General features: G+C 37.4%; 1 protein-coding gene across 3 annotated transcripts; it reads right to left on the bottom strand.

The window, feature by feature from the left end:
* On the bottom strand, positions 1 to 11,946 carry LOC100252260 (transcription termination factor MTERF6, chloroplastic/mitochondrial). 3 transcript variants are annotated; one of them, XR_009467302.1, is made up of 3 exons: positions 10,728 to 11,946; positions 458 to 809; positions 1 to 374 (listed from the first exon to the last, which is right to left on the bottom strand). XR_009467302.1 is itself a non-coding variant. In XM_059741549.1 (2 exons), the coding sequence occupies exon 1, from the start codon at positions 11,862 to 11,864 to the stop codon at positions 10,767 to 10,769; it is 1,098 nt and encodes a 365-aa protein (XP_059597532.1). In that variant the 5' UTR covers positions 11,865 to 11,946; the 3' UTR covers positions 1 to 809; positions 10,728 to 10,766. The 3 variants fall into 3 exon arrangements, 1 of the variants encoding a protein (XP_059597532.1); XR_787248.2 differs by having other exon boundaries at positions 1 to 638; positions 770 to 809; XM_059741549.1 differs by having other exon boundaries at positions 1 to 809.
* Between the last annotated feature and the right edge of the window lie 319 nt (positions 11,947 to 12,265).

Here is a 12,265-nt window from a genome sequence, read left to right as displayed (position 1 = left end):
TAACGTAAAGCACCTAAATCCTTCATTTCAAAACAAAAGGCTAAATCGGATTTCAACACTACAATCCCATCAACATTATCACTTGTAATATTCATATCATCAACATATAGACAAAGTAGAATATGACTAGTAAAGGTGCACTTTAGAAAAAGTATAGGATCGTGATGACTAGGGTGAAAACCAAGAGAAGTAAGCACATCAAAGAACTTCGCAAACCAAGCACGAGGTGTTTGTTTGAGACTATATAAAGCTTTCTTGAGCTTGCAAACTTCTCCAAGATTATGAGAAACACCAAGAGGGAGAACTATGTAGACTTCTTCTTGAAGATCACCATTTAAGAAGACATTTTTAACATCCATTTGAGATATATGCCACTGACGAATAGAAGCAACTACAATAAGAGTATGAACAGTTGTCATCTTTGTAATTAGAGCAAAAGTCTTCTCATAATCCATACCATACTGTTGAGAAAACCCCTTAGCAACCAATTGAGTCTTGTATCACCTAATCGAACCATCAAACTTAGTTTTGATTTTACAGATTCAACGAGAGCCAATGACACTCTTACTAGGTGGTAAAGGTATTAAATTCCAAGAATCGGTCTTATATAAAGTAGAAAGTTCTTCAATCATAGTTTGCTGCAAAAGAGGATCAAGAACAACTTCTCTATATAATAAAGGTTTAGAAAGGTTGTGAATAAAAGCCAAAAATAATGTAAAAGAATCTGAATAAGAGGAATAAACAAAATTTGGTAATCGAGTAAACTTACAAAAATGTTGAGAAGAACGTGGGAAAAGAGGATCCACAACCTTAGAAGGTGTTGGAGTAGTTGTAGAAGGAGAAGGAGCATAATGATCGAGAACCAAAGCATTAATATACGTAAGAAAACTATTTATATCATCCAAGAAAGGATCAACATGAACAAGTTCAGATTTAGAGACATTATGAGACTCAACAAGAATAGAAAAGAAAGGTATATGCTTAAGAAAGTAAACATTACAAGAAATATATAATTTATGACTAATTGAATCAAAGCAACGATATCCCTTTTGACTTTCACCATATCCTAGAAAAACACAAATGATGGAGTGAGTAGATAACTTATTACACTGCACTTGAGGATGAAAAAAAAAACAAGTACAACCAAAGATTTTTAAGGAAGAGTAATCATGGGCATAGCCATATAGCTTTTCAAATGGTGATAGGCCAAAGGTGTGGGGCAAAAGGTATTTATTAATTAAGTGAATTGAAGTAAGAACTGCTTCCCCCAAAAAATTCAATAGGAACACATGCAAATAATAAAAAAGAATAAGCAGTTTCAACAATGTGCCTATGTTTCCTTCTAGCAACCTCATTTTGCTCTAGTGTGTTAGTACAAGATGTGTGGTGAATAATTCCATGTGAAGCAAGTAATTCAAAAAATGCATTGGAAGTATATTCCCCACCCAAATCACACTTAAAACACTTGATAATAGCATAATATCAAGTTTTGACATCAGCTTGAAATGCATTATAAATATTCAAAAAATCATAACGATATTTCATAAGATAAACCCAACAATAACAAGTATAATCATCAATGAAGGAAACATAATATTGAGACCCTCCTTTTATAGAAATTGGAGAAGCTCCCCACGCATCATAATGAACTAAATCAAATAGGGTGGAAGAAGAGGAAACACTTCTATTAAAAGGTAAGGCAGAACCATAACAAATGCTTTAGTTGTATCTTTCTCCTTATCCATATTTACTTGCATCGCATTTTTTTTTTTTAATCATTTATAATTTAATTTGTTAAAATTAAAAAAAAACCAACATCCAATCTCTAAACCCAACATTAAGCCCCCCACCCCCACCCCCACCCCCTTTAGGTGTTTGCTTATGCTTGTTTAGGTTGTCTTCATAAGTAGTATAAGAGTAAGACCTTTTAGAGTAAGACTTTAATCAATGAAAACTCATGGAAGGGTTTTCAATTAATAGATCCCCATTTTTTGAGGATATGATTATTTTAATTGAGAAACAATAATGACTTGGTTTTTAAAATCAATTGATTATGATTTATGAGAAGTCATTAATGAGCCTCGTAGACCAACCAAAGTAAAAAATAGAGTTGTTATTCTTAAGCCACACCATGAGTGTAATGAAATTGATAAAAGAGAACTCAATTAAATGCGAGAGTCATTTATTATCTTCATTATACAATATATAAAAATGAGTACAATATATAAAATAAGTATAATCAGGTTTGCCAATATGAATTAGAAAAAGATATATGAATGCTTCTTAAGATAACCCATAAAGGAATAAATTAAGTCAAACAATCTAATATAAACAACCTTATACATAGTTATGAGTTATTTTTTATGAAGAATAATGTAACCATTGTTGAGATGTTTATTGGTTTCCCTAACATCATTAATGATCTCCAAGCTTTGGGAAAGGTTTACATCAAATTTAAAAAGGTGAAGAAGATCCTATGGTCATTTCCTAAGTAATGGAAAGCTAACCTAGGATTGTTTAGGCTATTTTCACAAGTAGTATCAAAGCAAGACCGTTAGAATAGGACTTAAGCATCTTAAAGGAATAGTTAATCAATGAAGCTTCATATGCCAATCAAAATACATAGATAATAAACTTCTTATTCTTAAGCTAAGACATGAATTAGAAGAACATGATAAAGAGAACAGATTAATTAAATATAAGAGTTGTTTATTATCTTCATTGTGCAGTAGATAGAAATTAGTATAATAGGATTTATCAATATGAATCAACAAAAGATATATGAACACTTCTTAAGATAAACTATAAAAGAACAAATCAAGTCAAAGAATTTAAAATGAACATTCTTGTGCGTAGTCATGAATTACTTTCTATGAAAAATAATGAAACTATAGTTGAGATATTCACAAGGTTCACCAATATCATTAACAATCTTTCAGCTTTGGGAAAAAAGTCTATATCGAACCAAAAAAATGATGAAAATTCTAAGGTCATTGGTTGAACAGTTGGAAGCTAAGATCACCACAACTTAAGAAGCAAAAGACCTTACTAAGCTTCCCCTACAAGAGTTCATAAGATCTCTCATAACTCATGAGATCACTTTGAGGAATCACCAAGAAGTGGAGGACTAGAAAAAGAGAACCATAACACTCAATGCCTCTATCATTTAAGAAAACCAAAAGTGGAAAGTGAGGAAGATATTGAAGGCCTTACTATCATAAAGGTAGTTTAAAAACGTTCATGAAATTTGAAAGGAGCAAAAGAAGAAGGCCTCAAGCAAAAAATAATCATCAAACTTGTAAAAAGAAAATAAGGAGAACATTTGTTACAAATGAAAGAAATTGAGGCACATCAAGTATGATCACCCTCTCTTCAAAACTAAAGTAAAGAAAGTGAAGAAAAACACAATAATGATATTATGGAGTGATAGTAATGAAGATTTACATAGGAAGAATGTGAAAATGGGGTTACAAAACTATGCTTCTTGGCTTTAGAGGATAATAAAGATAAAGTAAACTCTTTCTCAAGTTGTGATAATTTACAAGATGCCTTTGAAAAATTGTATAATGATTAAAAAAACACTTAATTTGAGGAATGCTTCTCTCAAAGAGAAAATCTCATATCTTGAAAATAAGCTTAATGAGCACAAAGAAAATTTTGAAAATGTTGAAAAAGCAAAAACCTTTGTTGAAAAAGAAAAAGAAATTTTGCAAAAGAAAGAAAGAAAGATTAACATTTTCTTTTGCAAAATTTTCAAATGGGTAAAAGGGTTTTTACATGATTTTGACAAGTAAAAAATGCATTTATGATAAAAAGGTGCTAGGAATAAAAAATAATTCAAAATTATTTTGTAAGAGAATCCTCAAATAGTAATTCATTTACTATTTGCAACTTTTATGAGAAAAAAACACATTAGCAACACTCATCCTTTGAAAATAATCATATCATGTTGTTGCAAATTCTAAAGCATTTTGGGTTTCAAATGATAGAAAAAACTAACCCTCAAGGAGCCAAGAAGGTATAGGTATCTAAAATAATGTAATTATCTTGTAAGTGTGACAGAATGAAAAGTAGTTTTTAGATAGTGAGTACTCATATGATAGGAGATAAGTCAAAGGTTATCACCCTCACCAAGAAGAAAGAAGAATTTGTTATCTCTAGAGATAATGTAAAAGAATGAATCATTGGTCAAAGCAATATTATTAATGATGTTTTTTTTTAATAAAAAAATGTCATTCTAGTTGATGGTTTAAAGCATTATCTTTTGACACTAATCAATCATATACTCTCTTATAAAAGATTAAATTATTGACGTTTTATTTCTTAACACTTATAACAAGTATCATTATTTATTCCTAAAAGTAGTTATTATTGATGTTTCCATATCCTTGGCAAAGCAATGAAATTTCTAAATGGATTTTAAATAATGATGTCTATTTTAGCATCTTTGTACGAGAAACTGAACCTTGGTGCCCTTTAAAGCAGTATTTTCCAACTATATCATATAAATTCTCCTTATTTCTTTATTAAAGGAATACAAACAATGCCCACACTTAGACAACATAGTCTCTACACTTGACACTTGATACCCACACTCAACTTCAGTGAATAAGTCCTTCTTTGACTCAATCGACAAGCTATCATCAATCATCCATTAGGAAAGTGCACTCACACTCCAATAGAAAAGGTTTCCATTGATTTTCCACCAATGTGACCATCAAACTCCACCAAGGGCTCTAACCATTGATTTTCCCCAATACTGCCATTAAAAACTTCACTAATAACTACCTTTATGTCACAGGATGCTTCAAATGACCCTCCCCAAGGGTTTATATAGGAGGAGGGAAGCTTCTGGAGACTCCTGGAGCCATCTACACTAAGCCATTGGTGGGAAGAGTGTGGAAGGTTCTAGAAATGCCTAGAGAAGTCCACACAACTCTACACTATGGTAGAAGGCATGAGAAGGGTCCAAAGCTTTCTAGAGAAATCTAGAAGTCTCTTGAATATTCTAGAATAGTGTAGGACATTCTAGAAGTCTCTTGAATATTCTAGAATAGTGTAGGACATTCTAGAATATTCATGAATTGTAAGGAACCCTCCAAGGTTCTAGAGAGTTCCATTGGTGCCTATAAATAGGTGAGGGCCTCATTTGGCCAAGGCACCAAGCAAGTGAGCATCCAAGCACTTGTAAAGGCTTCTTTGAGTAATAGAAAGCTTCCATTCTTTAAGGAAGTGCCTACCAAGCTTCTTAAGCTTTTGAGTCGCGAGTGTCTTAGCCGGGTGAGCTAAGTATTGGGAGCAAGGCTGACTTAGCAAGATCAAGCGTCTTGGCTTGTCTAAGTGCCGCACGAGCTTAGTGAACGACTAAGTCCGTGACAAGTGGTATCAGAGCGCGGTTACGAGGTGGGCATAGCAAAGGAAGCATGTCGGGCTCTAACGTGGAGGAGACTAGCGAGCAAACCCGTGGACGGGAGATGGAGCATACTACACGGGGCCGAGGCAGGAAGGATAAGTCTCGTGACGCCTTAGCCAACATGGAGGCAAGGCTAGCCAAGGTGGAGCTAGCCATGGCGGACACTCGGGAAGGGGTGGACTTGATAGAGCAAGGCATGGAGAAGGGATTAGAGGATCTAAGGGGACAGATCCAAGACCTTCGCGAGGGTGTGCTAGGCTCACAAGTTCAGCCGGTGTCACACGAGGAGTTCATGTCCTTCCAGGACAAGGTCATGACCATGTTCGCTAGTGTGGAGTCAAGGATGGAGGCCTTGGCTGCACGCATGGATGCCCGAGACCAAGAGATCCGACAAGAGCTGGCCATCTACAAGTCGGCGGTGTCAGCACGAGTTATGGCCACTCATGAGGCACCAAGGGTGGAGGTGCCCAAGCCACACATGTTCAGTGGCAAAAGGGATGCCAAGGAGCTGGATAACTTCTTGTGGCACATGGAACGTTACTTTGAGGCCATTGCATTGATGGATGAAGCCACTAAGGTACGCACCGCGACCCTCTACCTCACTGATAATGCTACTCTATGGTGGCGTCGACGGTTTGCCGACATAGAAAGAGGGACGTGCACCATAGACACATGGGATGCCTTCAAGAGAGAAATCAAGAGGCAATTCTATCCCGAAGACGTGGCTTACCTAGCAAGGAAGAGTTTGAAGCGTCTCAAGCACACGGGCTCAATCCGTGAGTATGTTAAAGAATTCTCTACTCTCATGCTTGAGATACCTAACATGGCTGAGGAGGAGTTGCTATTCAACTTCATGGACAACCTGCAAGGGTGGGCCGAGCAGGAATTAAGGCGCCGAGGCGTTCAAGACTTAGCCACTGCTATGGCAATAGCAGAATCTTTAACGGATTATAAGAGGGGAGACTCCTCCAAGGATGAGTCTTTAGAGGATAGCCACGCCATGGGTGGGGGAGACGAGGTTCCAAGGGACCACAATGCTCCTAAAAAGGGATCAGGCAAGACGTCTAACGTCCGAGAAGGAAGGGATAAGGCGGAAAGGAGGGAGTTTACGCCTAAAATCAAATGCTTCCTGTGTGACGGTCCACATTGGGCACGGGATTGTCCAAAGCGGAAGGCGCTCAGTGCCATGATCGAGGAGAGGGAGCAGGAGGACGAAGCACATATGGGCTCAATGCAGCTACTAGGTGCCCTCCAATTCAACCCGAAGCCTAGTACGCCTGAGACCTCCTTATTAGCAGGGGTGCAAGTAAAGGAGGAAAAAGGAGAGCGAGCTGAGGTAGCCCGCACACACATGGAAGAGGTCACTAAGGGAAAGGTGAACTCAATGGGTAAGAGGAAGCAACACTCTAAGCATCGGAAACGCACGGGTCTGCATCCATCTGAAGCCTCACGGGAGAAGGAGGTGAAGAATATCCTGGCTGAACGGGTCACCAGGAGACAAGGGGTCCCTCCTGTGATAGAGTATCTAGTCCGATGGAAAGGACTACCTAAGAGGCAGGTAAGCTGGGAACATGCGGATGCCTTGAGAAAATTCTGGAAACACATCGAGAAGTTTCAGAATGAGGCAACGACGAGGACGTCGACGGCATCGGTGGGGGAGAGTGTCACAGGATGCTTCAAATGACCCTCCCCAAGGGTTTATATAGGAGGAGGGAAGCTTCTGGAGACTCCTGGAGCCATCTACACTAAGCCATTGGTGGGAAGAGTGTGGAAGGTTCTAGAAATGCCTAGAGAAGTCCACACAACTCTACACTATGGTAGAAGGCATGAGAAGGGTCCAAAGCTTTCTAGAGAAATCTAGAAGTCTCTTGAATATTCTAGAATAGTGTAGGACATTCTAGAAGTCTCTTGAATATTCTAGAATAGTGTAGGACATTCTAGAATATTCATGAATTGTAAGGAACCCTCCAAGGTTCTAGAGAGTTCCATTGGTGCCTATAAATAGGTGAGGGCCTCATTTGGCCAAGGCACCAAGCAAGTGAGCATCCAAGCACTTGTAAAGGCTTCTTTGAGTAATAGAAAGCTTCCATTCTTTAAGGAAGTGCCTACCAAGCTTCTTAAGCTTTTGAGTCGCGAGTGTCTTAGCCGGGTGAGCTAAGTATTGGGAGCAAGGCTGACTTAGCAAGATCAAGCGTCTTGGCTTGTCTAAGTGCCGCACGAGCTTAGTGAACGACTAAGTCCGTGACATTTAGCTCCCATAGTTGTTGTTTGAAGTCATCCATAAGATTTTCTCTCTCTTTAGAAGCCATTGAAACTGGGAAAAGAAATTTGAAACATTAGATCTATTACTAGCGCCCATGAGCAATGGTGCACTACAATACACGAGTCAGATACATGGGCATTAAAGGTAAGATTGAAAAGAAAAAAAAACAACAACAAAACCTCCCATTACATAATACTAAAGGAATTGGTTGAGTCTACCATAGACATTACCACTTCATTTAATTCCACTTCTCACCCACTCCAAAATATAAAAAAAAAAAAAAAGAAAGTTATACATTTGATGCCTTTGTTCCATGTCCTCGAAGGACCTCTTATTTATCTCCTTCCAAACAGTAAAAAAAAATGCATTAGGTGACAACCCTCTATGCTTTCTTTCTTCTCTTCCCCACAAAGGATCTCTACCAACTTAAAAGGGTCTCTTTAGTTGAAGTCAACATCACCAATTCTACACTAAACAATGAGAAGACTATTGGCCTTGTCTTGGTACAATGAAGAAATATGTGGTTGATTGATTCTTCCTAATTTTTACATGAGAAGCATTTATTATCAACGTTCTACCTCTTTTTTCCACTGAACTATGGTAAGTATGTCGTCACAAGTTGCTTTCCATACAAAAATCTCTCTTTTGTTGATAAATAAGTGCTCAAAATAATATCTTTCAAGAAGAAAGCATATCTCCTCATTACCAAATAAGAGTATAGTAATTTTATTGAAAAAACATACCACTCATCAATCCTAAGTAGACCACCTTATCCCTACACTTTTTGCTTATAATTTTCGTTTGTAATCTTAAGAGGAATTCATCCATTCTTTCGAATTCCTAGTCATGTAACTATCTAATAAAACAAGGGCTTTAAAATCTCCTTACTCCTACTCCCACTCATCCGCTACTTAAGAGTCTTTTGTAGTGATAATAGCAAAAAGAGATGGAAGGAATCACTCAAAGCCGACTTACCCTACCACCTATCCTTCTAGAATTTTACCCTCCATCCATTTCTCACTATGAAACAATTTCTGCTTTTAATGACATCTTATTCTTTTCAAATTGTTTTCTATAGGCCCACTCCATGCCTATTCCCTTCTCTTGCATAAATCTTCCCTAACTTTCCTACTATAACACTTTTCAAATAACTTCCCTTTCCATTGCAAAACTCCAACTCCACCACGTAAACAACTAACCAATTCACAAGATGTGGTCTGAATCTTCTCAAGCCACAAACTCACTTTTATAGGAATAACAAATAAAGATATGAAATAAATTGTCAACCTTAACAAAGTGCTATTAATAAAGATTAGTCCCTTTTGAAAGATATTGTCTTTTCCACAATGTAAGTCTTCTTCAAAATCTCTCTAACACTACATCCTATACTACGATTGATTTAAAAGAGGCACCTAAAGTAAGCCCCAAATATGTGGCATGAAGCACCCCCAACCCACAAACCAAAAACTAACTCTTCCACATTTGATGCAACTTCTATTGGAATTAGTTCCCCTTTTTCTAAATTAATTCTTAGTGAAGAAACTATCTCAAACCACATGAGAGTCTAGCTTAGGAATGTCACTAGTTCTTGGCTAGTATCACAAAAGATGAGAGCATAATCCACAAATAGAAGATAAAATACCTCCTCCCCCCTCTACCTCTCTCCCTCCCACCTTTAACCCCAAGATGACACCCCCTCTCCCGTTTTTTTAAAAGGCAACTACGAGTCTCCATGGCCATGACAAACAAACAAGTGGAAAGAGGATCTGCCTTTTTCAAAAGGCAACTAAGAGATTGCATGATCAAGACAAACAAGTGGAAAGAGGATCTCCCTATCTTAAACCCCTAAAACTTTAAAAAAACTAGCAAGCGTCCAATTAACAAGAACTAAGAATCCAGTCAAGGAAATGCATCATTTTTCCCATCCTATCCACTTCAGGCCAAAGCTCATCCTTTCCATGCCAACAAGAAGGAAATCCCACTAATATGATCATAAGCTTTTTTTATGTCAAGTTCACAGAGAACACCACTAACTAGCTACAGCCACCTAAGAGATCAGCCTTTAAAACTCCAGCCTTTCAACCAACTACAAAAGTCACATGATTACTTAAAGAAACTAGAAAAATGGTAGAAGTCTATATAACATAATAGATACATAGAAAATGAAAAATAAATAAAAATAAAAAGAATAAAACACAAAGCAAGCATCAAAATTATATTAAGGCAGAAAATCCATCCTAGATAGTGGTCTAGAACAAACATGCTAGTTTTCCCACTAGGCCATCAGATTGGCTAAATGTCCCCAAGCATCAAAAGAGGAGGGTGAATTCTGCAATCCGAATATCCTTATGGCTGCTTAAAATTAATATCAGAGCCATTTTGGGAACTATTGCAGAGATCAGCAATAGTAGCATTAGTGGGCTCAAAAACAAGATTTAAAAAGGCAGAAATATAGGTTGTTATTGAATCATCCTTAATTGCAGGATCTTCTACATCAGGTGAAACTCTTAATTTAAAAATGAAACTCCAGTTCCAAAAATAGCATGTAAGACTTCTGCTTCTCTTAAACAATGGCTCTATCAAGAAAGAATCTCAAACTATTTGGAAGAAAAATGCTAGTTTTTGAAACTTAAAAGTTTTTCATCTAACCAACAAGTACAATCAAGGAAAATAAACAAAAAGTATTCTGACTGTGATATTTACTAAACAAAAGTTCAAGAAAAAATAAAACAGAATGATATCATTGGAGGTACTCCTGCAAATTGCTTATCCAGAATTGAGTTAGCTCTAAAGGGAATACTTTCAGGATACATTTTCTCACCGAAATTTTAACAATACTCATTTCCAGACCTAGAAAAAATATATCTAATATTATGAATATTAGATAAACAAAAACTCATCTACAATATCACTAATGTTAGTGGAAAAGAAAATTTTGGTATTTAAAAATACTTGAAGTGAATCATTTTTCAAATCCTTTTCCAAGTAACCATATAAATCTAATCATACTCAAGAAGAAACAACAAATTCTTTTAGAAATGCATATCTTACTTAAATTGTAGCTGCAAGCCTTCCTCAAACTAAAACTGCTTACTGTAGCAATCCCACTTTATTACTTTGGTAAACCTCCAACAGCTCTGGGATCTTCTTTTCATAACTGGACATGAACACTTTCATGAACCGATCTTCAGAGATTATCAATGCCCTTCCTATACTTCTCCTAGTCACAAGACCCTTTCCAATCAGAAGCTGAAGGACACGAGACCTGGGAACCACTCTCTTCTCCAAGCTAAGTAACAGCACCATTGGGTACTTGAAAATATCCTCCGGCATCCAATTCAACTCATTAATGAGAAAATCCAAGCATTTCCTAATCCTTGTTTCTGAGTTGCTCATAAACTGGGGCTGCTTCACAAATAACGCTATAAACTCCTCCTCCCCCCAACCAAAACTCCTGAAGACACTCACTTTTGACTCCCATTTCGCCTTCTTCATTCCACATAATGCGCACATCCCATGAATGAACATCATACCCTTTTCATCAAACCCCATTTCCTTAACCCTCTTAAGGATTGCCTTAAACTCATCAGCATTGAACGACAGCGTCCGCGGTCGCAAGATCAGCATCCGCAAAATATTCGACTCCGGCACACCATGGCTTCGCAGAGTCTCGATGTTTGGCACCATTTGTTCAGAAAACTTGTAGACGACCCAAGTGCCGCGCTTGGCAGTGAGGAGAGAAGCGATTTTGTGATCGGTGGGTAAGACCTTTTTGAGGAAGGAAATGCAGGGGATGATTTGGTTCTGCAAGCTCCGTCTGAGTATCACAGGGTTGGTGGAGACAATGTTGACGAGGGAAGAGCCGGAGACGCCATTATTGGAGAGGAATTGAAGCTTGGGTGCGAGGGTTTTAACCGGGTTGGCTAAGAGGAGAGAAGGAAGCTTGGAAACGATGGTGGCGATGTGAGTTGGGGTGAAACCATAGCTTTTGAAAAGTTGGACCACTGAATCGGGCCTGGTGGTGGTTTTGATGTTGAGTTTCTCGGCGACAGCGATGGCTGACTCGCGGGCGAAGCCTAGGGTATTTGTGAGGTAATCTACGGTGGAGGTGGCGGTGGCGGAGGAGAGCGGTCTGAAGGAGAAGATGCGAAGAAGATTTGAATTGGAGTTGAGAAGAGAACGGAACATCGGTGAATAACTACAAGGAATGGAGTTTAGGAAGATTTTGGTGATTCACAGGGCAGGGATTTGTAGACAGTAGAAACATGCTTCAAAATGACCTTTCTTTATCTTTTCCCCCTTGTTTTCTTCTTCTTCTTCTTTTCCATTTTTTTTTTCAAATATTTTTATCCATTTTTATTTTCTCCCACTCCAAAAACAATATCTTTCCACATATTTTTCATCCTTCTATTTTATTTCATCATTTCTTAAGTAAGATTAATTTCCGATTAAAGATGTTCATTTGAATTACCCTCAAGAGTTAAGTTCGATTTACTAAAAAAAAGATAGGATGAAGTTTTCAATTATTATGGTACTCTAAATTATATTATGACTAAGTTTTGTTTATAACAAACTTAATTAGTCATAAA

Source organism: Vitis vinifera, chromosome 13, assembly GCF_030704535.1.
Source record: "Vitis vinifera cultivar Pinot Noir 40024 chromosome 13, ASM3070453v1".
Lineage (NCBI taxonomy): Eukaryota > Viridiplantae > Streptophyta > Magnoliopsida > Vitales > Vitaceae > Vitis > Vitis vinifera.
The sequence above is the reverse complement of the archived record's forward strand: the minus strand, read 5'-3'. Positions and strand labels throughout refer to the sequence as shown.